General features: G+C 39.0%; 1 protein-coding gene across 16 annotated transcripts in view; it reads right to left on the reverse strand.

Moving 5' to 3' along the window:
* Positions 1-27,751, reverse strand: part of Neo1 (neogenin 1) — a 152,660-nt gene that overhangs the window by 22,208 nt on the left and 102,701 nt on the right. For 4 of the 16 annotated variants that reach the window (XM_087563923.1, XM_087563914.1, XM_087563919.1 and 1 more), the window contains exons 10-22: positions 25,216-25,364; positions 24,675-24,813; positions 21,770-21,819; positions 19,999-20,146; positions 17,485-17,595; positions 16,354-16,548; positions 10,589-10,684; positions 8,917-9,092; positions 8,697-8,835; positions 6,215-6,322; positions 4,722-4,916; positions 4,077-4,109; positions 1,042-1,110 (exon numbers count right to left, since the gene is read on the reverse strand). In XM_087563923.1, coding sequence (XP_087420049.1) covers positions 1,042-1,110; positions 4,077-4,109; positions 4,722-4,916; positions 6,215-6,322; positions 8,697-8,835; positions 8,917-9,092; positions 10,589-10,684; positions 16,354-16,548; positions 17,485-17,595; positions 19,999-20,146; positions 21,770-21,819; positions 24,675-24,813; positions 25,216-25,364 — 1,608 coding nt within the window. 16 annotated transcript variants of the gene reach the window in all.

The following is a 27,751-nucleotide window of genomic DNA, read 5'->3' on the forward strand; positions in this document are numbered from 1 at the left end:
GAGTAAGAAGGCACTCACATATGCTTACTAGGTACAGGTGATGAGACAGTAGAAAAAAATCCATTTTAGTAACGTCTTTCTAGACATTTTGCACCTGGACTCTTACACCTGGTACAGAATCCCCCAGAATCCCCTGCACTTCAGGCTGCATGTGACAGTAAAAAAAAAAAAAAAGGCACAATCAGAGGACAGAGGTCTGAACTTTGGTTTTATGACAGAATTAGAGCCTCAGATATACCACTTCTCCACTGATTTTTTTTTTAAACTGTATTAATTGGTAATAGTTCAATGTGTTCTCCCTACATTCCAGAGTTAAGGATCAGTGGTGAGTCCAAGTGTGAGAGTAACCCAGAAATGATAAGTAACATTTTGTGGAGAAGTTCTGACTTTTATTTAATGAGTGTGGATGTTTTGCCCCTATATGTCTGTGCACCGCATTCATGCAAAGTCCAAGGCAGCCGGAGGAAGATGGCAGATCCCTTGGGACTAGAGTTACACAGTTGCAAGCCACCGTGTGGGTCCTGGGAATTGTACCTGGGTCCTCTGCAAGAACAGCCTGTGCTCTTAACTCTACTCCAGCACCAAGGAGGAAGTGCTATAAAATTGAGGGCACTAACTTGTAGAATGGTAGAAAAGCAGAGTAATTTTCTCTAGAATTCCACTAAAAATAACACAGCAGGGGAGATGCTGAGATCCTGAAGCAGTTCTCTGGCTTGTGCTAGGTGACGGGCAATCCTACCAAGGGCTGATCTTTCAAGGTCTAACTCTTTTTCTCGAGGAAGTAGGAGACAGATCATTTGTTTAGGAAACAGTCTTTTTTTCCAGCTGCCTAAACAGAGAAACAAGATTCTACAATGAAAATAGGCTTCTAGTAATTCAGCAACATTTGCTACAAAACAGCCAAAGCTAGGTCCGCTAAATAAAATGAACTACATTAACACACCATAAGCCATCACTGAAGCCATAAACCACACTTAAAAGTTTTAAGCAGAACTGCATGCTGTCCACAGCAAGCTGAAAGAGACATAGAGAGGGTTTTACCACTCATTGGAGGTTTGTAGTCGGATCCTAGGTCTGGTAGTCGGCCTCCTTTCCCTGCTGATCCTAAGGCTGAAGCAGAAGAAAGCAGGTCAGTAATAACCCAACATGTATTTGTGACAGTCCATTCCATAGCTACCAAACATGGCTTCTAAAAACAAAACCCTAGTCTACTCTGTAAGAAAATGAAACAACACAAACACTGGGAGACTAGAGCTTGTGTGCCAAGGTAAACAGACACTGCTTGCAGTGTAAGGAGGGAACTAGAAGACTGGTGCCTCTGTTTCAAGGCATGACCTCACTACCAATCTGCTGTGGGAAGTTGGGGGACCCCTCTCCATTTCTCTAGCTCAGGAAGTGATGGTCTGAGAGGACATGTGGTAGTAGATTATTTTATAACAGAAGGGACCAAGGGAGGAAGTGAGCTGGATGTTTGTACCAAACAATCGTATTCTCCAAAGGACTTGGTGATGGGCCTGGCCTGGCCAGGGTCAGTACTGTTCTGGCTATATTTTTTTCAGATTACGAAGTTGTTCTTCCAAGTACAAAATTAACTTAAGCATGAGCAGGAAGGTAAGCAGAGGTTCAAATCAGATTCTCACTTCCTTTGCTGTCACTTAAACGCAGTAAACAATACAAGCAAACAAACAAAACCCAAGCCTTCCGCCACTGTCATCTGACCTCATATAGTCCCAGGTTCCCAGTGAGGCTGCTAGGTCAGGTCTGAGGACTCTCCAGCAGCAGGCCAAGGAGACAGAAACCCCAGGCCTTATTTTATTTGTTTATAATCCTTATTCTTGGTTTTCAGTCTCTTTCTTCACATTTATAGTAAGATGCTTAGGGAAGTCCTGCCTCTGGTAAGATATTCCTCAACTGAAAGCTACTAGCCAGAAAGCAGCAGCAAGGCCCTGAGAAGAGGCCTGCAAGCATGAAGAATAAAAGCCGCTCCTGACCGTTACCAACACACAGTGCTTCCGAGGCTGCCCTGAACACCAGCTCCACTACATGGCAGGACTCTGATGTGGGGCAAGCCATTAATTAGTCACTTGGGCCTCTGTTTCCAAGACTAAATCGAAATTAAAGACCAGGAAACATTGTGAATACTGCGTGGTGTGTAGTACATGATCAATAAATGTTAACTATTACAAACATCATAAACTCAGGGAGGGATATCCTCTTCCTCTTTATGGAGGCAGCACATGGAGCTCTAGTAAACACTTATAAAAATATTTTCACAAATAAAGCTTGACTAGAAATGTATAAACTAAATTTATTTCTGCAAAACAGAGTTAATGTCATTTCCTCTTTCCTCTTATAAAGAACCATATTTTAAAAGAAACAGAAGGAACCCCAATATAAGGTTGTATAAGTAGTTTATTTACTAGAATAAATCTAGAGGCTAAAATATAATGTTTAGTATGTTCTCAGAAGCCAAAAACCCACACAAGAAAGGAACAGAAGTTCTTGGCTGCTATGGTATAGTCTTAGGACTTCTAGGGCATATTCTAGGATTTAATTTAGTCTCTGGCCCTTTCCATTGTTCCTACTTATTATTCTATCTTCTTTCTTCCAAGGCTATCATACCTCCCAAGTGATGCACACCATGTAGGCCTCAAGATTCCAGTTGTCCTTCATATGCTATTGCGTCAGCCAAAATCTAATTGGCAGAGATACTTAACATTTTAAGGTTCTTCATATTTAAATTTTCATGGTTATCATGTAGACTACATTTAAATTAAACTTTTCAGAAACTACATCACATAAACAAACAAACAAACAAACCAAACAATCAGAAAGCTGCCAGTGAACACGCTTTGTTTTCCAAGGTATTAGTTAATTTATATTCCTGTATTTCCCAATATTTTCTTTAACACTTAAAGAATAAACAAGAAATTTAAAGGTTGTACCCTAAATACTAGCAGGTGAAGAATTCTGAGTACCAGAGGCATAGAGCGGTGTTGCGTAACAGTTACCAAGTGAAGGAAGAGCACAGCGTATTTACTCCTGCATAGTCAGCATGACTCTTCATGAAATCTCAGGCTTCTGTACTAAAAAAACCTAAGCCCACAGTTTCCTCCCATGTACAGAAGCCTTGTAAAATACAAATAAAGCCATGAAACTTTGTTCTGACTCTTTCTTACTTTACCCAAGATCCAAAAACCTGTATTTCTGATTACTGCTGTTAAACCATGACAGCAATTATCAAATTTACTTTAGTGTTCTATCTCTGTATGGAAATCTATCTTTAGTTTATTTCCTAGAGATAAAAATCACTAAGTACAGTTATCACGCCACCAGAGCAATTACAATGAGAAACCTGCTGACTGAGGATTTCAGGCCTGATGACATTAAGACTCGTCCTTCCTAACTGTCCATGCCACACACTTTTTATCCTTCTATAAAAATGGTCTTACTTAATGTTTAAGGAAGAAATAGAAAAAAGCTTTAAATTAACATTGCAAAATGAGAAACCCTTGGTCACAGATAAGCACGTATGTAACAAGATTATGTATGTCAGAAGGGAAATATGAGATTTACTGAATTAGATATTAATTTTTCACTTAAATAAAATCCTAAATGCTACAAATATGAAAAGTTGCTATACTGGTCACTTTATGCCTCAAATACTTATCACTGTTTATAACTTAACATCTTAACTTCTTTTTTTTTTTTGGTTCTTTTTTTCGGAGATGGGGACCGAACCCAGGGCCTTGCGCTTCCTAGGCAAGCGCTCTACCGCTGAGCTAAATCCCCAACCTCAACATCTTAACTTCTAAAGATAACCTGATCTTCACTTACTGCCAATCTTGAGTTTATTCAACTCTATTTTCTTCCACCAGGTAATTTAGCCTCTAAGTGAATCCCTTAGAGCTTTTCAGATATCCCAAGGGCTATAAACCTGGACTCAACTCTACTTTGGCCAATAAGTATGTGTGTGGTTTTTAACATATGATTTTCACGGGGAAAAATGAAATAAAAAGCTAGTAATAGGTTGCAAAAGAGAAAAAATGAGAGAGAGAGACCATCTACTCATTTACCTTGGTCATTAGGCATTTTATCAGAGGAGTCCGCTGACAGGTCAAGCATAGGGAAGAGGAAACAAGAGCAAGGGTCACCAGCTTTGAAGACGGACAGACAGAAGTTTTAAAGGAAAATATAAAATTCCCACAAACTTCCAAGTAAATTGACAAAAGAAAAGAAATTTAGGCTTTCACATCTCCACCGTCTCAGTACCCAACTCCATTTTGTTGGCCTAAGTTTGCCTGGCTTACTCTTTTATATTCATTTTCATGAGCTTTACATAAAAGGATCCTTCTAACCTCATCCTTCACAAAACTTGACATATAGACTTTTTATGTTAAGAGCCTGTTTGCGCTGAAAGAAAACATCTGTCACAATAATGTGCAGTGTAACTATGGAAACCTAAAGAATCACATCTGGTTTCTCTGACAGAAACTAAGAGACCACTGTAATTCTTCTACCCAGATATGTAGAGCTTAAAGTTCCCTGTGGACTGGGGGAGTATCGATTTGGCGGCCAGTGGGTAGGACAGGAATCCTTTGGAAGTCTTTACTCGAGGGTGACAAGCTCATCACCGTGCTGTCACAGTACCCACAGTCGCCACATGCTGCGGTCCCACTCTAGAGACAGCACATTAAAACCCTCAGCTCGGGAAGCCTTACCTTTAGGTGTTCTGAACTGCACAGCTTCAGACATGGGCCCCATGCCCTTTGAGTTCCGGGCCTGGATTTTGAAGTAGTATGGTGTGTCGAGTGTTAACTCTTGAATCTGGTGAGTCAGCCTGTTTCCCACAACAGGTTCAATCACCCAGTCATGGATCTCTGCATTCACATCTGTGCTGTAATAGATGATGTAACCTGTCCAGAGCAATTAACAGGAAAAAGAGATCCCATGTCTGCTTTTCTTTTTGCAATCAGAAAGTCAATAAAAGTCTATAATATCTGAATAAAGCCTCATGAGGGCCCAAGTTTAGAATAATGTAGTTCTGAGACTTTGCAATGGTATGACATGCTCAGTTAGCTTCAACCAAAATCATCTCCCGGGAGAAAAATGCTCAGCAGATTGGAAAACCTCTGACAAAGTTCTAACGGTGGGTGAGGCCACAGAAACTGTCACCAGAGATTTCCACCAGGGGGCACTCAATTCCCATAAATGAGGCAGGAAGCTTCACAAACATAAGCCTTCCTGATCTACACTACAAAAATGTGATGCATTGTTTAAAGTTTTAAAAGACAAAGCAAAATATAATCTGAGTTAGTTATATTTGTTTCTTTTATAGATAAAAGAGGCAAAATAGGAACCTAAGAAGACAATATAAAGACTAGGATTTATGGAAAAGAATATCTTATTAAAGTTACAGGAACACACTAGGTATGGTGGCACATCCTTTTAGGCCCAGCACTAGGGGAGAAAGAGGCAGGTGGATCTCTGAGTCGAGGCCAGCCTGGTCTACAGAGAGTTCCAGGACAGCCAGGGCAACAAATAAAAAGCCCATCTCAAAAAACAAACCAAAATGAACAGACAAAATGTTACAGGAACAAAATTCACTTTCTGAGTCCTTGGGCCATCTTCCTCATATTTCAGAAGGTACATGGTTCTTTACCAAACTCCTAATGGGGCAGAGGTTCCAAACAGCTGCCAGTACCCTACTTATAGGGTGTCTCTCTCTGAAGTCCAAAGGGGGGATGTGATAAGCCTAGGGTAACTCAAACTTCTAACTCTAATAGTAAGAGAGCAGAAACCTGAAGTGGTAGGCCTAGGGCTGTTGGTGGTGGTTTAAAAACCTAATGGGGATTTGGTGGGGCTTGAAAGTAAAAGTCTATACAGACTAGATAATGTCCAGAAAAACTGGACACACAAGTTCAAAGAAAGTCACTTGGGGAGTGAAGAGCTTTATGGAGAACAAATGTACCCATCAAGCTGCAGTAGAAAAAAGGCTGTCTAGCATATTCCACCCCACCATACATTGTTAAGGAGAACTACTGGCTGGACACACGATTCTATGCTACTCTGAGCAGACTGCACTCCCTTGCTTCAATTCAAGGACCAACATGACTCACAGCACACCACACGATGACTAAGCCGGGTTCACATTCCCACTTCTATTGACTGCACAGGGCTTACCTACAACAGCGCATGGTCTAAGGCATCTTACCTGTAATCTTGCCATTAGCTTCAGAGGGAGGCTGCCAGTTCACTATTATCGTTCTCGGTTTTCCTTCTTTACTCACAACTGTCACATCCTTAGGTGGAGAAGTAGGAACTGCAAAATAATAAATACTATCCATTTCAATATAATTCAATTTTCCAACTCTTTTCACTGATAAGGAACAGTAAATGTGTCGAACAAAGACACAGCCCCTGGCTTCCAAAAACGCACGTCTATGTAAAACCAACCAATTCTAATAAAAGGAAGACCATATAAAGTATCAGAGGAAAACCAAAACCATGAGGATAGAGAAGGGCCTGTGGACTGGGAGTCAGGGATCTATACTCAGGAGAACCAAATGTCCCTGGTTCCATGCACACACTACCACCTGGCATTTTACAGTTTGCATTTCCTTAAGGCTACGGCGCGGCCTAGAGGAGCAGGTGTCGCTGTCCCTTGGTGGGAGGTCAAGGCACCAATACTGAGAGCAGTTAGGTAACTGGTCCCAGACTACTTCCTCTCACTTGATTTGGCTTATTTGGTAGGACATTTTAAAATGTTAAATAGCTTTTTATCCTGCTTAGAGTTGACTCTTCAAGTCAAATATGGCTTTTAAAAGCTCAGTTCTCTCTAGGAAGAAATTTACAACTTGGCAATTTTAAGCTCACACTGAAAGCATACCACCAGCTGCTTATGTTACTGATCTAAATATAAGTTTTCATGCAGCAGCAAAGATGACAAAAGAAAATGGCTTTTCTATGTTATAGGTGAGAATGTCTAATGTAATGTGTAAGTAGGAAAATGCTCAAATCAAGTATTCCTTCAGTCACTTCCTAAAACACTGGGAGTTCTAATATAAGATGGAAATGCCTGGTGAAACGAACATCCTAAGGGAAAGTAAAAATTTCTCTTATTAGTCAGTAAGTTGAAAGTGAAGCAAAAAAGATATTCTTAAAACAGGAAACCTGAGTGTGGTGGCACATGCCTTTAATCCCAGCGCTCCAGAGGCAGGCGGGACTTGGCTGTCATGTTGGTCTGTATAGTGAGTATAAGGCCAGCTAGGGCTACACAGTGAGACCCTGTTTCAACATGAAGCCAGCCAACCAACCAGCTAACCAACCAACCAGCCAACCAACCAACCACCAACCAACCAAACAAACCAACCAACCAACCAGCCAACCAACCAACCAACCACCAACCAACCAACCACCCACCCACCAACCACCAACCAACCAACTAACCACCAACCAACCAACCACCAACCAACCAACCAACCACCTATCAACCACCAATCAACCACAACCAATCACCCACCAACCAACCAAACCAACCACCAACCAACCAACCAACCAACCACCAACCAACCAACCAACCAACCACCAACCAACCAACCACCAACTAACCAACCAACCAACCACAACCAACCAACCAACCACCAACCAAACCAACCAACCACCAAACCAACCAACCACCAACCAACCAACCAACCAACCAACCACCAACCAACCATCCAACCAACCAACCAACCAACCAACCAACCAACCAACCAACCAAAACAGAAAAGAAAGCAAACTAATAATTATTTACCCTGTTCTATACTGCATTCCTAACTCTCCAGTCCAATCTCCTTCCCTGGAAAAATTCCAAGCAACTGTGCAGAAGGGCAAGACTGGTTTGTACAGAATGTGGAAGTTTAGTTTCATCAGGCACAGAAATAGGCCAGAATAAGCAGAGATTCCCAAGGTTGCTCACATCCTTACCCCAGCAAAGCCCAGGGGAAAACAGAATCTCAAGGCTGGCAGCCTACTCTTTCCTTCATCTTCTTAGTTACTCTTTCTCTCTCACATGTCCTTACAAACACCAAAGGCTAGTCCAGTGAAAGATCTTACAGAGCTGATTTCTAAGAAAGCCTGGGATTACCCAGGAAACTGTTCAGATGGGCAAAGCACAGCAGATCATTTCACTGTTTCAAGGGCAGGTCATTTCATTGTTTTCAATTTCAATTTACCAGTAAGGAGGATTAATGCAATAATATCTTGTATCTACCCACATGCTTTTCCATCTGTTCCTTATTTTACCTTATAATAACCTTCTAAACTAGAAATGGGGTACTATCACCCCAAACAAGGTAGAAGAAACTGAGATTCAGAGGGATTAGTTGGGATGCTCATGAGAACAATTGGTAGATAGATGACCTGAGATTGAACTCTTGTACTTTCTAAAACCTGGCCTGTCTTACATTACACTATTCTGCTATTTACTACTGTTTTAGCAAAGTGACCCAAAAATCCACAATAGTTGTAATGGAAGCACTTCTGAAACGTGGCTGTCCATTGGGCTCTGTAGAGAGCAATATGTGTACTGCGGGCACTCTGTCGAAGCAGGCGGTAAGATGGCCCATGGCTGAGAATGTCACAACAGTGTGAATTCCACAGGCGTTCATGTTTTACAAGAAGTATCATGTAACACGGATTTGTATCATACATACCTAATTCAAAGGTAGCACCATGAGCTGTCATACTCCACGTGCTTGACCTTCTGCCTTTGGTCACCATCACAGAGAACTCATACAGTGTGTTTGGCTTTAAACCAGTAACCAAATAGCTTAACGTTGTTGCGTTTGCATTCTGGAAAAGTGTAAATCAAGAACTTTAGAATAAGAAAATTCCACTGATTAGCTTTTTGCACTCAAGGCAAATGTCCAGTACCTTGTACTTGGTGTTTGCTGGGATGTTGGTCTTCCACCGGACTGTGTAGTAGCGGGAGTCTGTAATCTTCTGGTGTTTGGGCAGGGAGTTGTCTGCCCAGGTAATTCTTATGGTGTCGTGACTCAGAATGGAAGCCTGAACTCCCACTGGTGGCATCATGGGAGTGGGATCTGGCACTGGAGTGTATGGAGCATTAATAACAAATAAATCAACTTCAGAAGTGTCTGGGTAAAAAGTAATTAAGAAAGGGAAGTGGCATTTTAACATAAACAAAAATAAAAGGGAATGCAGGGGAGTATAATGGAATGAAAGATGAGAAATGGAGAAAAAGAAAGAAAATCCAGAGTTAATAGATAGCCCTCATTCATTCAGAAGAATACTTCTAATGTGATTTTCTTTAAAGGAAAAATCATAGGAAAATGTTAAGCAAATTAATACCTAACCATATTGCCAACAATACTCTAAAGACACTGAAAAATTATAATTGAGTGATCATGTTAACACACATATGCTTGAATTTTTTCAAATTCCTTGAAAATGTTACCTGCTGTCAGAAAAAGGATCACAAAAAACCAAAATTGCTCTTAAAATCCAGAGTATAATTTCTGAACAAGCAACATAAAGCTCGTGGTCTGTTTGACGTTTAGTAGATATGGCTGTGTTTTTGGGACATGAATTACAACTGCTTGTCACTGGACATGTGGTCATCCCTCAAAGCGAATGTCCATGCTAAGCCAATTCAGACTTGCTGATGTAAAGTGTAGAGGCAGGAGAAAAATGGCTCACAGTTGAATTTATCCGGACTCCTCTTCCTTAAGAGGTGAACTGACACCATGTTGCACTGTCTGCTGTACTTTCTCTAGGAGTCAGAATAAGGTAGTGAACAAGTCTCTGTCAGGAACGGTAGATGCCATGATTATTACAGATCCAAGTGGCACAGTACTGACGAAGTTTAGAGATCATAGTACTTGTCTGATGAATAATGCATGTATGCGCTGTGTTCTATGCAGCAGACACACTCTCTATTGCAAAACGGAGGCCAGAGTGAGTAAAGAAAAAGAAAAAAAAAATCACTGAGACCCACATCTGGAATGCAGGACAGAGAGACCTTGGGTTTTCCAACTCCTAGCTAGGTTTTCTAAATGCACATACTCATTTATTTATAAGTTCAGGTATTAAATGTTTTCTTACATAGAGATAGTAACTAATTTTATATATAACTAAGAAATCTGAACTGACAGTCCTTGTTTATGAATAACTGTTACACTAATGTAATAGTCTTCATGTGTATATTTCCTACATGATGAATACTAAAAATAATTCTCTCTATGTATTCTAGATTCTAACATATTAAAAAGTATATACATCTATCCAAAATGGCTTATGTGGTAGCCTTTAGAAAGTCAGTCTTGGGCTGGGGATTTAGCTCAGCGGTAGAGCGCTTACCTAGGAAGCGCAAGGCCCTGGGTTCGGTCCCCAGCTCCGAAAAAAAGAACCAAAAAAAAAAAAAAAAAAAAAAAAAAAGAAAGTCAGTCTTTCATTCATTCCAAGTCTGTACTCCAAGTTGCCATGATTTTTTTGTTCATGAACACCCATCAGGGAGACCCCTGAGTCATACTCTACAAAAGCAGTTGGGAAAAGTACAGGTGACCAAGACAGACAGATGCCCTACCTGTGTGAGGTCTGGTCACAGCACTCTCATAAAGAGGGATGCCTTCACCAACATTGTTAAATGCTTTCAAGGTAATCACGTAATGAGAGCTTGGATCTGAGGGAAAGAAATCAAAACAACTTTTTTAATGCTCTCTATAGGATTAAAAAGATACAGAAGTATCTATCTAATTGCAGAAAATTATTAGTGGGATGGCTTATTTTGGTATATGAAAAGATGTGGAGATAGAAGCACATATGCTACAAAAAATTGGTTCCATCAACTTGTTGGTTTAGTCTTTAGAGTAGAGGTGGACTCTTCTTCCTCTCCTGGGGTCTACTAAAGTTTAAGATGCTCACTGTATGACATAAGGCTCTTGTGTGCCAGAAGCCTTCAGATGCAGCTTCCACCCTTGACCTCACAGCTAAGGTAGAGAAGCAGGAGATAAGCTGAGAGTGAAGTGTCTTCAACATTCCAGAGAATGTCCCAATCCAGAGCAGTGACTTCTTAATTAGACAAGTCATGTCTGGGATTTGATGATTCGCAAGGAGACTAAGAGAACAGTCTCTCTAGGGCAGTGGGTCTCAACCGCCACAGGGTTGCATATTACAAGATATTTATATTACAACTCATAACAGTAGCAAAATTACAGTTATGAAGTAGCAACAAAAATAAGTTTATGATTGGGGGTCACCACATGAGGAAACTGTATTAAAGAGTGGCTGCATCAGGAAGGCTGAGAATCACTGCTTTAGAGGGTCCTTCAAGCTCAGGAGAGTTTAAGTTTGATGGACAGATGATCCTACATAAACATCTTCACCTCTGACTTGCTTCTTTCACTTAATATTCCATGACTCTTATATTAAGTCGGGCTAATAAACATATTTTACTTCATGCTGAACAAATTTTGTTTTCACTATTTCTCAACAAACACTTCTTTTCTAATAGTTTGGAACTTGCTCTGGGACATCTCAAATCTTTCCTCATCCTCCTTCTCGTCTCCCAACCTCAGCCCCTCCATAGTCCTGCCAATCTTAATGCTCAGGGTAACACCTGAGTTTTTTCTAGTAGTCTATTGCTTATTCTCTTGAGCAGGCTCTGTGCTCCTTCTCACCACTGTGCCTCAAACACTATTCTGGGTACACCTTGCAGCCCCGTTGTATTTCTGGGTGGGCTGTTCTGTGCGCCTTGTTCAGCCTTTTTTCTCTGCACATACTTCACTTTAACTCACATCTTTGTTTCTTGTGTTTTACCTTGGCTCTCCCTTAGATTGAAAGTTCCAGGAGGTCAAGGACTGAGTCCTGACTGAAATGCAAAGGACTTTCATTTCAGAAGTGTCACAAGGGAAACAGCAGGAGGCTGGTCATCACAGGGACATTTTACCCACTATAAGCTTTGGTTTTGCTATCCGACAATCGCTTGCAAGACTACTCATGTGGAGATGGCTCCTGGGTTCAGCTGATCTGTCTCTCTTTGGAAGGAAAACAGAAAGTATATTTTGTTTTTGACTACAATTATAAACTGTTGCTTATTTTCTTCCATAAAAGGTTTGGGAACTCATTTGTTATGGCCCTTAAAGCTGTTCTTAGGAAAGATGTCTACAAAGCAATGCTGAATAAAAAATTCCTAAGAGGAGATTATGAATTAAGAGAAAAATCTTTCAGAGAAATATTAATAATGAAAATCCAATTAGGAAAGGCAGTTACTGTCACACAAATCAATTCATTATATTATTATTACTATATTAACTTTAAAAATTACATTTATCTGTTTATGTGCATATGTGAGTAGTCATTCACATGCCACAGCACATGTATGATGTCAGAGAACAACTTGCAAAATTGGCTTTCTCTTTCTGCTATGTGGTTCCTAGAAATCAAACTTAAGATTGTCAGCTTTGGTGGCAAGCACCTTTACTTGCTCAGTGCTGGTGAATCTTACATCAATTTGACATAAAAACTAGAGTTATGGGCTGGAGAGATGGCTCAATTCCCAGCAACCACACGGTGGCTCACAACCATCTGTAATGAGATCTGATGCCCGCTTCTGGTGTGTCTGAAGACAGCTACAGTGTACTCATATATAATAAATAAATCCATTTAAAAAAAAACAAACTAGAGTTATCTGAAAGGAAAAAACCTTAATTGAGAAAATGCCTCCATAAGATCTGGATGTAAGGGGTTAGGGATTTAGCTCAGTGGTAGAGCGCTTGCCTAGCAAGCGCAAGGCCCTGGGTTCAGTCCCCAGCTCTGAAAAAAAGAAAAGGAAAAAAAAATCTGGATGTAAGGCATATTCTTAATTAGTTATTGATGGGGAGAGCCCAGCCCATTGTCGATAGCTCCAACCCTGGACTAGTGGTCCTGAGTTCTATAAGCAGCTGAGCAAGCTATGGGAAGCAAGCCAGTAAGCAGCACCCTCCATGGCCTCTGCATCAGTTCCTGCTTCCAGGATCCTGCCCTGTTTGAGTTCCTGTCCTGACTTCCTTCAGTGGTGAACAGCAATGTGGAAGTGTAAGCTGAATAAACCCTTTCCTCCCTCAACTTGCTTTTGGTAATGGTGTTTTGTTACAGCAATAGGAACCCTAATTAAGACAGTTATCTTGCTGGTCCATAATTCATTATCAAAAAATTGGTATTTCTCACTTTTTGCTTTTAAAATTAACTATGAGGTATAATTAGCATAAAATAAATATATTTAAAGGGATAGTAAGTTTTGACAAATTAACATATCTATGCAATTAATGCCTAAATAGAGAAATTAGGACATTTCCAAGTAGCTATGCTCTTAAACATCAACTCCTAGCACTGATAATGCAACCACTGATTATAAATTTGTCAGCATGGCTAAGTTTTGCATATTTTTAGTATCTTAAACATACAATAACAGTGAATATTATTTTGTCTTTGGCTTTTTGCTCAGCACATTTCTTAGACTCATTTCTTCTGCTGTGTGTATCGACAGCCAATCTATCAATTTTAATTACTGAGTAGTTTCTATGACAAAGATATTATACAATTTAATATTAACTAATTGATAGAAATTTCTAATATTTCCCTCTTCAGGCTATCATAAATAAAGTATTTTCTCAAACCTTTTAAGTGGGCATGTGTTTGAGTGGGACTGTTGTATGGCTAACTTTATAAAAAAAAAACCAAAACAACCTTCCATTTACAAAGTAGCTGTACTATCAACATTTTTAACAGCAAATGTGAGAACTCCAGGGGACACACAGTGGTGTTTCACTGAGGAGTCTCTTGCAATTCTCTTGACAATTAGTAGTGCTAAGCATCTTTTAACATGCTCATTTTCCATCCAAGTATTTTCTTCACAGACTACCACACAACTTCATTGTCTGCTCATAGGTCTTCTTTAGTGTAGTGTCTAACCAAATCTTTTGCTCATTTTTGACTGGTTTCCTTTTTACTAAAAGTTGTAGGAATTTTTACATATTCTAGCATCAAACTGTGAGACATTTGGATAGCTGATATTTTCTTCGTTTCTGTGACTTGCCTTTGTTGTGGTAAATATATAAAAGAATCTACCAACCATGCTAGTATTGGCACTGGTGGGCCACATGGCATCTGTGGGGTATTTTCATCTCAGTCAGCAAAGTGTCTCACCCAATAAGCTCCCCATTTCCACCCCACACTGCCACCACTGGCTACTATCGAGCGGGGCAGCCCTCTTGCAACTCTATCATCTAGTTCCCAAGGCAGAAGGTCACCTCCACGACATTTCCCTACAGAGTCCGCCTATCTTATGGTTCTCTTGCTGTGGACTCTGCTCACATCCCCAGCATCTGCCCCCTGTGGTTATAGTCACAACTCCCAGGAACCCGTTAAAATCAAAACTCAATAAGCTTGTAATTTAGCAATCAGATTTATACCTTAAATTCTTAATCCACAAAACGTCCACACAATAAACTCATGACCAACTGATAATGATATAAACTGCCCACCTAGATAAGACAAATTGTCCTATAAAAATCCATCTCTTAAGAAATATTCATAAGTATCTGTGGCCATTTAAGGACACACAGATTTGGGTCATCCTTCTTGTTCTTCCTTCTTTTCCTCTCTCCCATCCTATGAAAACTCTGTCCCTACCTTACTTTTTCACTGCCCCTTGCCTTATCTTGTTCCTGCCCTCTCTAACATATAGACATCAACATGCCGTTTTATTTCTATCGATGTCTCATCAATAGCATAAGTTTAAGCTTTTGATTAAGGACTAGGTAAAAAGATGGATTGGAAGTTAAGAACACTGGCTACTCTTCTAGAGGATTCAGGTTAGATTCTCAACAGCCACATGGCAGTTTACAACTGTCTCTAAGTTCCGTTTCAGGGGATCCGATGCCCTTTTTCTGATCAATGGACACTGCACATAGGTGATGAGCAGACACGCAGACACATAGACATATTCATTCTCTCTCCCCCGTCCCCTCTCCCTCTTTCTCTCTCTGTTCAGAGGACAACTCACATAAGTTAGTTCTCTCTTGCCTGTGGGTCCTGGGGATTAAACTCAGTTTGTCAGCAGGTATTTTACCCACTGAGCCTTTGCAATGACTCTACTTTGTCAATTATATGGTTTCTGGTTGTTTGTGGTAGTCTGTTTTTTGGGTGTTCTTTTTTCCTCTTCCATACAGACATTCAATTAGTCCCATGCCCTTAGTTACAAAGGTACCCTTTCTGTACTGAATCACTTCATTACCTTTGTTAAAAATTCAACTGAGAACATTAATATCAAGTACTGATTATCCCGTTAATGTACAACCTGAACCTTTGCACCAGTATCACCGAGTCTCCATCGTTTTAACTTAGTAAGTTATCATCAAGTCAAGTATTATGCATTTTCCAATTTTTTTCTTTTTCAAAAATAGCTATTTTGTTATTTGCTTTTAAAAATAAAGTTTAGAATCAGGTTTTCAATTTGTATAATAAAAGAGCTGAAAGGAATCTTCCTAAAGTTTGACCAGTAACAACCTACTATATATATATATATATATATATATATATATATATATATATATATCCTAAAACTGTACATAAGTTTGATGGGAAACCAAGTATTTGTAAAAATCAAGGTATCTTATTAATGAAATACATGTTAATACAAAGGAAAGTGATAATAAGCACTGGATACCATTCTGTGTGTCTAATATGAGGCACTGACAAAAACCCAACACTATGTCATTCCCCCACAAAGTACGTAAACCCAGATGTACTGTGGAAGTGCTGGACACACCTACTTTGAGGAACATAAATGGCCTGCGTATGTATTTTCAAATGTCATTTATTAAGATCAGGGGGGAAAAAAAATCAACCAACCACAGAACTGGTTCTGAATCAAAAGCTAACGAGACATGATAATTACACTCAACACTGATTCTCAACCAGAAAATAGCATTTTTTCTTTTGTCATAAGGAACAATGGTAAGAAAAGTGTCAAATATGCAAATTTTAACGTCTTTAGTTCAGTAAGCAAGCTATTTGGAACAATTTTAGTAGAATTTCATGGTCAAGCTAGTGATTAGTGAGAGTTATCATGTCTGCAAATGACTTTTGTATGTCTCAGGGGGAAATATACACAAAGGAAAATAGAAAAGAATAAAAGAAATGTGAAAAAAATTAATCCTGCATAATCTGGATGAAGACTCTAAGAAGAATATAGCAAAATTCTTTCCACAAGTGTTACAATTTTTCTGCAAAAATAAAATTATAGTATAATAAAATTTAAAAATCAAAGAAATCACATGCATGATTATCCTTTCTACCTAGCAAGCATACCCAAGTTTTCGATGGTGTAATAGCGCTGTTTGTAGTCCACTTTGATGGTCTGGGCATGAGGGCTGCCAATGCCGTAACCAATGGCGTACCCTCGAACCACAATGTTCTGGTTCTCTGGAGGAGTCCAGCTCACTACAATGCTAGTGACAAGTGGACGGACATGAAGAGAGCTAGGCACTTCAGGAACACGAGATTCTGAGAAGGAAAGCAGAAAAATGAAATATGAGATGTATTTCCTGTAGAATGTTTCCTTATCCTTGGTGAATGTTGTTTAGTTCCTGTCAAAATATTTGGGCTTTAACAAAATCCCCACAACTCCCTTTTGGGCCAAGAACTCAAAGAGAATTTATAGCTACAGTGGAATATGGTCTATGATTGTTTTTTTTTTCCTAAGAAAATAAAACCTAGTTGCTCATTCCATTCCCTAAACTCTATTGGTTTAATGAGAAAGATACATCAACAAACTAGAAACCTGTTTGGAACAGGTTAATCAAATATCATATTATAACAATGGTACCAATTATTTATTTCCCTAGATAATTAACCATCCAGAAAAACTGGCACCAAAGCCAGTTGTTAGATGACTAACAGATTTTAAAAGGTAGCAGTTTAATACATCTTTCATGTATGTTACTCAAGACATAAACTGCTACTTTAGTTGAACCTCAGAATAGGGATATAGGTCTTTGGTCTCCCCAAATCTGGCACCATCACTGTGAAAGGAACTAACTATACATAACCACCTGGTACTACTTATTGAACAAACGGGAGGAAAAGCACACGGTCTCCATGACTCAGGAAAGAGGTAGCTGCAAAGGAAATATGGGTACACAGTGATGTGGCTCAGCCTGACATTTTAGATTATCTATTTACTTATTCGCCTCAGTAAGAAAACTCAACTCAAATCCCTATACATTTTTATTGTTCTGAGCCTGTTTCCTTTGGAACCTCTTTACATGCTGGAGAATGATTATACCTTTAGGAGCTCTATTGTTTCACAGCAACAATAGCAGCACAACATTCCAATACTCACAGACAAGCTAAATTCAATAGCTTTCCAATTTGACTCCCGGTGATAGTTAGTATCTATCTATTATGAGCCATTCCTGCTCACTGCTGAATCTTACTTACCATCTAGGTCACTTTCAAAGGTCTCAGCAGACAGCCAATCAGTTGCGGGACCTGTACCATTGACTGTGAGAGCAGCTACTCGGAAGTTATATTCTGTCCCCCGATCAAGACCTGAGGATCAGACAAAAGAGAAAAGCTGAAACGAGAGCTCTGGAAAACAAAAAGTTAGTAATTCCTGTAAAAGGAAACATCTCACCTAACCAACTCAGTCCAGAGCTTAATAACGTGTAAGTTCATAAAACATGCAAATACAACACGGGGTAATTCTCAGTGCCTACACCACTCAGGGTAAAACAGCAAAGACTAACCCCTCCCAGGAAGTTAAGAGCTTTTTTGTTTAAGAGCATGAAGGCACCTCTTGGATTATTTAATGCAATCCTGTCAGCCAAAAAAGAAGTCATAGATAATGAAAGAGTAGTTACAAAGGATCAAAATCAGTTGGTTTCAGAAGACACCAAAACCCAGAAAAGAATGTAAAGATGTAACTCCTATCAGGTTACCTTTGTTCTTTGAGACCCGCTCTTACCACAGCTGAAATAATTTCAACATCAAATATGGCCTAGAAATCTATTTTTCAGTAACGAGTTGAACAAGTGTATTTATAGTAAAAGAAGAAATCCCAAACTTTTCTCTTATATAACTCTTTATTTACTACCAGCTTTAATAAAGTATATGATTTACCAATGTAAAAGCAACAAAGATTCACAGATAAAAGTCTACCTACAAAGCAGGACAACAGTTAATATGACCAGTTATGCATCCATTCACATGTACATTTTTAGAGCACTAAAATACAAGATAATGACCATTAAGGTTATGAATATCATCCTAACTATGTCCAAAAAACTGGGATCTCTGGACAGCAGTACAGTACAGAAACCCCAATATAGACTGAGATATTGAAAACATAAGTAAGTAGGCTGGGATGCAAGGTATGCTGCAGCTAAGGTAACCAATCCTGGCACACAGTAAGAAGAGACAGAAGGCTCTGCCCTGTGTGTGTCATCCTAAATGTTTGCCCATAAAAAGCAAAGACAGAGAGGGGAACAATTGGTGGACCCATGTCAATTTACCTCCCCATTTAAAAATTTACTTTTCTTTATTATCTTCTATGTATGGGTGCTCTGCTTGTATGTATGTGTACCATGCATGTGTCTGGTGCCCTCAGAGGCCAAGAGAAGATGTTGGATTCCCTGAGCCCAGACTTAGACTCCACGTGGGAATTGAGACTCTAACCCACGTCCTCTAAAAGAACAGTCAGTGCTTAGTCACTGAGCCATCTCCCTAGGCCCATTACCCATGACCATCTAGTCAGAAAGTACAGGAGAATATTGCATGTGTTTGCAATTATAAAAGAACTAAACCTTAAAATAAACACAAACATGGCTCAATAAGGATCTGAAAGAATCCAATTATCCAGTTGTCACTCCATGGCCTCTAGAAGGCTAAGAATATATGAAAGATCAGGCAAAAGAGATGTGAGTATGAAAAGGCTGAATTCCTCTCCCCTCTAAATAACTGACAGTTTAAGAAGTAAAACTAAGGCACAAAGCAGACATAAAGGTACGGTAATGTGTGTTAAGTGCTACAACAACTATTCTGTCCAGCTACAGATTAACTGTCTAATTCGATGACTGACATGGATTCTCAGTAATCCATTTTGCATATCCCATTAGAAAGCTTCAAGTTAATGCTTCAAACCTCCAAGAATCTTTTTTGTTCACATTGCATATTCAATGTTAGTTCATGCAGATCGCAGCTTTCATCCCTGGATAACGGGGACACACTTCTAGAGAACAGCTATCCTTCCCTCTACAGAGGTTTTGGATGAAGCTTAACTCAGCGGGTACTTCGCTGTGCTCTGAGCACAACGGACGATGCTTTAGCCCTTATTCGTTAGCAACGCCTAGACCCTATCCTCATTTACTTGTTGCCTCTCAAGATTCTCCTGTAAAGGAGTCCGGCCTTGCTTGGCCAGTTCTCACAGTTGTGTAAGAAAGAGAGTTCTTAGTTATCTATATTTTTATTAGATACACATTCGAGTCCATCTGATAAGATATATTTTTTGTTATACATAAAAGGAAAACTATACAAGAGAGCTATTTCTGATAGAATTTTCTAAGACTTTACACTGTGCATAGCAGCACATGTAATTATAATATTGCAGCTATTCAAATATTCTTCAGTTTGGCATGTTTTAAGTTTTGTTAGCAATTTGGTTGAGTGAAGTCTATCTTACATTTTCAGATTACAAAGTATTTTAAACTCCAAAAATGTGGACAGAATAAAAAGGAACTAAAAAATCAAACACAATTCAACCCTTCAGCAATGGGGGAATCCACCAGAGTATCTTCCATTAATTTGTATCAAAAACTGTTTCAATTTTTTGTAAACCATTTTTTAATTTGTTTCTTTAAAACAACTGCTTAGAGCAGTTTTAGATCAGCCTCATTTCAGGTCTAAGGAAGAGCCACATTTTAGCCGCTGACTGTGTATGCAAAGCAGCTTACTTACCTTCAATCAGCTGAGACAGCTGTGTCCCAGTTACCACGGTCTCAGTGACATCACTTTTTCGGGAGGCCTTTCGATACCGAATCTTGTAGCCAGTAATCTGCCCATTTTGTGTGGCTGAGGAAGGGGGCTGCCAGTGGATCACTATACTCTGAGGAAAGGCAGTGCAAAGAAAAGACCGAACATGTCAAAGGGTTGCTCCTGATTGTACACGTTATCAAACCCAATTCACTGCAGAAAGAGGAGAGTGACCATAAAGAGCACTTGGGAATCCCACCAAGTTACTTACTTAATAGTAAAAAAATTAAATGATTATTTAATAATAATTAATAATTAATAATAATTAATAATAAATAATAATTAATAATTATTTAATAATTAATAATTATTTAATAATAACTTAATTAATTAATAATAACTTAAATAATTCTAACTCACTGGATGTGGTGATGCACATCATTCTTAGCACTTGGGAGACAGAGGCAGGTAGATATCTATGACTTTAGGGTCAGCCTGTGAGTTTAGGGCCAGCTAGAGCTATAGTGAGACTTTTGTTTCAAAACAAAACACTAGCACAATAAACAAACAAAACTTAATTAAATTTAAAAAAAAAAACCCTCAAACTTCTCTAGGGGAGATTATTATGTCTTAAAGCAGTGTACTCTACTAGGCATGTGACATAATGTTGTCATCTACAAAAACTCATGCTTGAGAGCCATGTTACAAGAGAAACTCCCAAAAAGCCCTCATGTTTTAAGTCTATAATTCTTGGGTTAGGCTGCAGAATATCTATCCTAGTGTGCACGCAGCCCATGGACACGGCTTGGACATACTTGCTTGAATCTAGACTTATCTTCTAAGTAAGTATTTTGTTGGAATGAAAACATCAGAAGTTCCAGAAGAGGTTTTATAAGGAAAAAATAAGGCCAGAGGCATACAGATTAGGAAATAAATTATTGTTAGGTATAAGAATTATTTCCTTTCTTGAATGCAAATTAGCTGTAATTAAATAATTTCTGTGGACAGGAGTGGTGGATAGAATGTCTGAAATCCCAAATCTTAGAAGACAGAAACTGTAGGTTTACAAGTTTGAGGCTAGCCTAGGCTATACAGTAAGTTCTAGGCCAGTACACACACACACACACACACACACACACACACACAAAGACCCTGTCAAAAAAACAAAACAAAACAACAAACAAAAACCCTGAAATGAAACAGAAGTGAAAGCTTCCTGATGTAGCCTCCCACAGTACCTTTTGATAAGATTTCTTTACTTATGCTGCCCGGGGGGATGTGGGGGTGTGGGTAATCTGAAAGGCACACATGGCTGATATACATGAAACTGAACCAGGAGGGATGCTGTGAACAGATGTCTATTCCTGTCTGTCTTTGGTTTATACTAGCATCATGTTACCATAAGCAACCTATTTTCTTTGAATGATTCTGTATGGTTAAGATCTAAACTGTCATATTTATGTAACAGAAAAAAATTTTAATAGAAAGCTAAAAAGGTTTTAGCATAAGAGAAAGGAAAGAAACAGTAAACAAGTGAGTTCTTATCTCAGCTTTATTATGCCTAAGCTGTCTTGTTTTCCTGTTTGATTTTAGGTGTTTTCAGTTACATTCTAATTTCAGGTTCGTATTTCTCAAAGCAAATGAATTACTACAACACTGACATTCACTGTTCTGATGTTTGACCAAAGAATTTCTGGCTCTCTACATCCCTCTGAGGCTCAGGGTGCCAGTAAAGTGAATAGAAGTAAAGCCTTACCTTTGAATTTCTCACTTCTAAGGACAGATTCTGAGGAGCAGCACTGGGCACTAGACAGGTTTAAGAAAAAAAAAAAAGGAAACAATTCAACTATCCACACATCACCCATCATGAGGGTCTCAACCCAGCTAACTGTGTCTTACGTTAATAGCGCTAGGAGGTGAAGTGTGGCCATCCTTTATTCATATGAGCATCCACCCTTTCTCAAATCAGGTTAAAATTCTGGAAATCAGATACTTAGTTCAGGAATATAAGGAGTTCTGAACCCTTAGGCCAGCAGTTCTCAACCTGTGGGTCGCAACTCCTTGGGAGGTCGAACAACCCACACACAGAGGTCACATCAGATATTTACATCACGATTCATAATGGCAGCAAAATTAGTTATGAAGTAGCAGTGAAATAATTTCATTGTTGGAGGTCACCACAGCACGAGGAACTGTACTAAAGGGTCAAAACATTAAGGAAGGCTGAGAACACTGCCCTAGAGTCTGAACTTTTCTAGACTTAAGAGATATTCTGAGTACCCACTATGGGAAGAGCCACACATTTTCTGGAACTGAGTGCAATAAATGTGGCAAGTGACCAGAATTAGGTAATGACAGTATGGACCAAGACGAGAAGATGGACACAGCGAGTTTGGTTTTCCTGTCCCAAAGTGGTTTACAAGACAGTTCTCAAGAGGAGAAAGATATTTCAACAAGGAAAGCTGTAATCAGTGAACTATCTGGCTCCCCAGTGCACCAGTGTGTCAGACAGCAGGCATGAAGAGTTTGGGTCTGTTAGTGAAACAAAGTTATATAACCAAAGTTCTTAATATTCTGGAACTTAACAAAGGAGGTCTAAAAGTTGATGGCTCATATACTCTCCCTTCATGTGATGACAGACAGCAAAGAAAACTCAAGCAGACCTAACTGGTTTGCTCTCTATCACTAGTTGCTAACTCTAGCTCTTCATAACCAATCTTCTCATTAGGACTTTTCAATTCCCTATCATCTGGTGACTCCACACTGAAATAAGGACCTACTGAGCTGAATGTGCCTTGTTCCCAGTCCTAACGTGCTGGGAAAATGATATGGCTTCAAGTCAGAGGTTCAGCTGTAGAGATCTGAAGTAGGGCCCACCTATTCTATTCTATTCACCTATTCCATGTTAAAAAGTAACTTAGCCATAGAGACATTCAACATAACTTGTGTCTGTGTGATCCCCACCCTCAAAGTTAAGATTTGTTAAAAGCTACTGTGTAGCAGGAACTCACTCCTCATAGCTCTCACGGGAGTTTACTGCTGTTTTCATTTCATGTACATGTTTTTTACAGATAAACTTCTCTAGTTTACTTGATCAAGGCATTCCTTTTAGTAGGCTTAAGATCTGGGATTTACCTTACTCCAAAATGCTGCCTGAAAACCCCATGTTAAGGAACTTCATTCCACTCAGTTTCCATAGTGCTGTGGTCAATAGGTCAACTTTAAGATCAGTTAAAATTTGGCTTACATGTAAATTAAAAGGCTGTAAAACCCTTTTTCTCTTAAATCATGACCAATTGGATATAAAGTTGGATAGATTAACTATAACTAGTCTTTTGTTTTTCCTTTTTAATCTGAAAAAAAGTCAAGTCCAGGGGTTGGGGATTTAGCTCAGTGGTAGAGCGCTTGCCTAGCAAGCACAAGGCCCTGGGTTCGATCCTTAGCTCCGGAAAAAAAAAAAAAAAAAAGTCAAGTCCAAAGAAAGGAATACTAAAATGAACATTGTATTCTCTACTGAATTTTTCTCGCTCTAAGTGCACACTGAGAATTCCATAGGTACAGGTTTGTCTACCATATATTGCTTCTGAATTATCTGAGAGATGGCTGTAAGTCACTGTGACAGATTATTCTGAAATGGTTTACATTTGTCTCAATATCTGAATAACTGAATTCAATAGTTCACTATTTCCTGAGAAAAACAGCAGGCTCCAATCAAACTAAAATACAAAATTCACATTTGGAAGCTGTAGTTTTGATTAAAAAATGGTATCAAATATATATAATAACATGTCCAATATTTAGCATTCTTAAAACTGGATCTAGTAAGTGTGCCAGCAGTGTCCTACATAGATGTTTTTGTTTCTGGTATCCAGGAACCAAAGATCACACATATTTTACAGTCTATGTCTTACTCTCCTTTAATTTAGATGCTTTTTCTATAAGATATAATATATTATAAGAGTATATTATAATATATTATAAGAGGCCATCTTTAACGCTAAAGGCCATCTAAATTTTTTTAAAAAGTTGCAGAACTTCTCTCAATTTGACGTGTCTGCTTGTTGCATCGTAATTTGGATTGAAGTTAAGTATTTTGGGTAGGAAAACAGAGGTCAAAACTGTATCTCTTCATGGACTACAAACCATGCATATATGCTGCTGCTTCTTCTTTTTTTTTTTTTTAATTTTCTTTTTTTCGGAGCTGGGGCCCGAACCCAGGGCCTTGCACTTGCTAGTCAAGTGCTCTACCACTGAGCTAAATCCCCAGCCCCATGCTGCTTCTTTATTACTGACGTAACGTTTGACCTCTGCTTAAGGGAAAAGAACTGTAGCTCTTACATTTTTAAATATGAGTGGTACTTCCAGTAGGCTAATCATCCTATAGCCATAAAAAGGTCTGTGCTGTAAACAAGCAACAGAATTTATCTCCTCAGAAGACTGTACTAAAAACACCAAGAACCCATTCTGTATTAGATACTACGTGCTCTGTGTTTTCCAGTCAAGTTTACAGCAATGCTGGTGAAATTGGTGTTACCTGAAGTTTACATGTAAGAAAAAAACACTTTAAAAAGTGAGTTAATCATCAAGAGGTACAATGGGGATAAGAATAAAAGTTTCTTTACATCAAAGCACATGGTTTTATTGATTAGGAAAAAGCTTACCATCTGATAATGTTCGAACAGCAACATCTTGTGTAGACACTCCAGGACCATGTTTATTGTAGGCCACCACTCGGAAACTATATTCCGTGTATTTCTTCAGTCCATTAATAGTATAGGAGTGACTTGAAACATCAACATCCTTGAATGAAATGGAATATGCATCTGTACATACATACCCACACACACAGAGACCTCAAGCCAAAAGAAATGCTACAAAATGAACAAATGCTGCACAATACAGTTTTAACCCTCTTACAGAATGTTATCTATAGCGAAAGCAGATTAGTTAATTATAAACAATAGAAGTTTATTTAGAAATATTATTTGATGTTTAGCGACCCTTGCTGGTAAAAACTTCAAAATAAATCAAATCACTTTTGATTTCTTCAACTGATCATAGAGCTTTGTAAGATTTGGGGTGGAGGCTACAGTATTAGCATATCCTGTATGCTAGGCAGTTGTTCTACCACTGAGCTGTATCTCTACCCCTTTAGTTTTTAGAAACTAATGGTCCCCCCTAAAAAACCATATCACTTTATACCTGTTCTTTATCCGTTCCTTTTTCCATGTAGTACAATTTGTAATTTTGAATTTCCCCATTGCCAGATAATGGTGTTTCCCATGTGACAGTGATAGAAGTAGGTGATGTTGCATAAGCTCGGATATTAGGTGCTGGGCCAGGGAGCTGAACTGAAAAGAGAATTCCAAGAGATCAAGATATAAATCAGACTTACTGCAGTTCACAATAGCCATTCTCAGCAATACTGTTACAAAGCCCACGTTTTAGAAACAATAAAAGCTAAAAAGACAATTGACTTTAAGTATTTTTAAGATCCATATGTTTTCCTTTACATAACTCAAAGCCAGAAATGAAGTACATTCAATTTATTAAAAATAAGAAAAATACACAAAAGAATTCCTGTGATTTACAAACTCTCAGAAGTGCATATGTATATACACACTCTCTTACCACACAGAGCTGTGTGGGAGCCAGAGGTCAGTGTCAGAAGTCTTCCTCTATCATGCTCTACTGCCATGCTCTGCGACAGGGTCTCCCACTGAGCCTGAAGCTTATCTGTTTCAGCTTGGCTGGATGACCCAAGTTCCTGGCATCTATCTGCTCCCTTCCCCCATCCCTTAACTTGAGCTGCAGGTGTGTGCCTAGGTTTATGTGGGTACTGAGGAATCCAAACTCAAGTCCTTAGACTTGCACAATAAATATTTGAGCCCTCTTCTCTAGCCCCAAATTCTGGTTTTGTAGAGGGATAAGGCAGCATATAAAAGCAACCTCCACTGGAAGAGATCTTTCTGCTGTTGAATACTAAGCAGGTTCTGGGAACACAGTGATAGGCAGAAGCCCCATTCACAAAGAACTCAGTTTAGCACAGATCAGGTACAATAATAAATGCTGGCAGATTCATATGGTGGCTGTAATGAAAGAGTAGAGAGCACAGGATTCTGCTATGTGAAGGGTTGCTTAGGGAAGGGAAGAGAAGAGCTGTGAGGATTTCTTGTTATTACAAAAAATGGTTTTTTAGACATCTGCGAGAATATTATTTGTCACTGGGGCAATCTGGGGGATAGGTGGAAAGACAATGTTATATGACTTGTATGGTTGTACCACAGAACGGATGTTGGAGAAATAATATTGAAAACAAGAGCCAGACAGGGAGGAACGTTTGATGTCCTACTGTAGGGTTCAGTTTTTCTGACAGGCAGTGAACAGGAGCATGACAGTCAGATCCATGCTTAGAAAGGATGTGTGGACACAAGCACGGAAGAGAAGCAGCAAAGAATAAAACCCGTTAAAGAAATAGCATCAAGTTCAGTAATAGCTACATTTACTGAATGCTTACAATGAGCCAAACATCAATAAAGTTAATGCATTACATGCTTCTTTACTTTTCTTTTCTAATTTAATCTTAGCACTAACCAAAAGAGATGCAAAGTATTACTATTCCCATGAATTTTGAGGCTAAGAACCTTTCCAAGTCATGGGAAATTTATAGTGGTGGAGCCCGAAATTGGACAGTGTTTTAGTCTAAAACGTGACTCATGAAGCGCAGTAAGGAGACTATGATAGTACCTTCAGCAAGGTAGCTGGTCCTTTGTGGACACTGGATCTAACTTCTACAATGGCTCATGTATCAACCCTTTAAGAATATTCTTTTCATCTGATCAGAGTTATTTCCCAAAATATATATTAATCCTGGCTAGCTGCTCAGGTCTATACTTTGGGAGAAATTCTATATTAAAAATAAGTTTTCTAGCATTAATGCCACTATTATAGACACCATTAGATTTAAGGCCAATGAAGGAAAAAATGTTTTAAAAAGCTGGTTTTCAGGGTTGGGGATTTAGCTCAATGGTAGAGCGCTTGCCTAGCAAGCGCAAGGCCCTGGGTTCGGTCCCCAGCTCCAGAAAAAAAAAAAAAAAAAAAAAAAAAAAAAAAAAAAAAAAAAAGAAAGAAAGAAAAAGCTGGTTTTCTCAAACAACAGCTTTATGCTGTGAGACTTGTTTTGCTTCAGAAGTAGGAAGATCTGAATGTAGTCACTTTAACAGTTGTTTGCTTTATTTAGTCATGAATTGTGCCATTTGTTCAATGTTAACAGCACAGTTTGTGTAGCCTGACAGGTAGGGTTTGCCACACTTTTGTTGCTGTGGAAACTTTCTTCCAACTTAACTAAAGAGAGAGGAAAACAAAATAGGAGAAAAAATAGGGGAAAAAAATAGAAGAACAAATTTTCTTAACATCACCTTCAATATACTCATTGGTTAAGCGTAGGTAGCGAATACGACCCCTGTAAAAGGCACTAATGATCCTTTCAAGTCAGCTGTGCAGTGGTCTAACAAACAAAGTGTGCAAAATGCCCTCCAAAGGCTAATTCAGTGCTCAAACCTCTCCTTACACCCCGCAGCTTCAGGAGGTGCATGGCCCTCTTCACTGCTGGCATCTCTGCTGTCTGTCACATTACAAATTCCAAAGCCTGCACCAGAACCAGTTGTTCCTCCTGCCTATAACCTCATTCAACTACTCTTTCTAAACCAAAGCCTTCAACTAATTACCTTAGTCTCTT

Source organism: Rattus norvegicus, chromosome 8 (genome assembly GCF_021556685.1).
Source record: "Rattus norvegicus strain SHRSP/BbbUtx chromosome 8, alternate assembly SHRSP_T2T, whole genome shotgun sequence".
Classification (NCBI taxonomy): domain Eukaryota; kingdom Metazoa; phylum Chordata; class Mammalia; order Rodentia; family Muridae; genus Rattus; species Rattus norvegicus.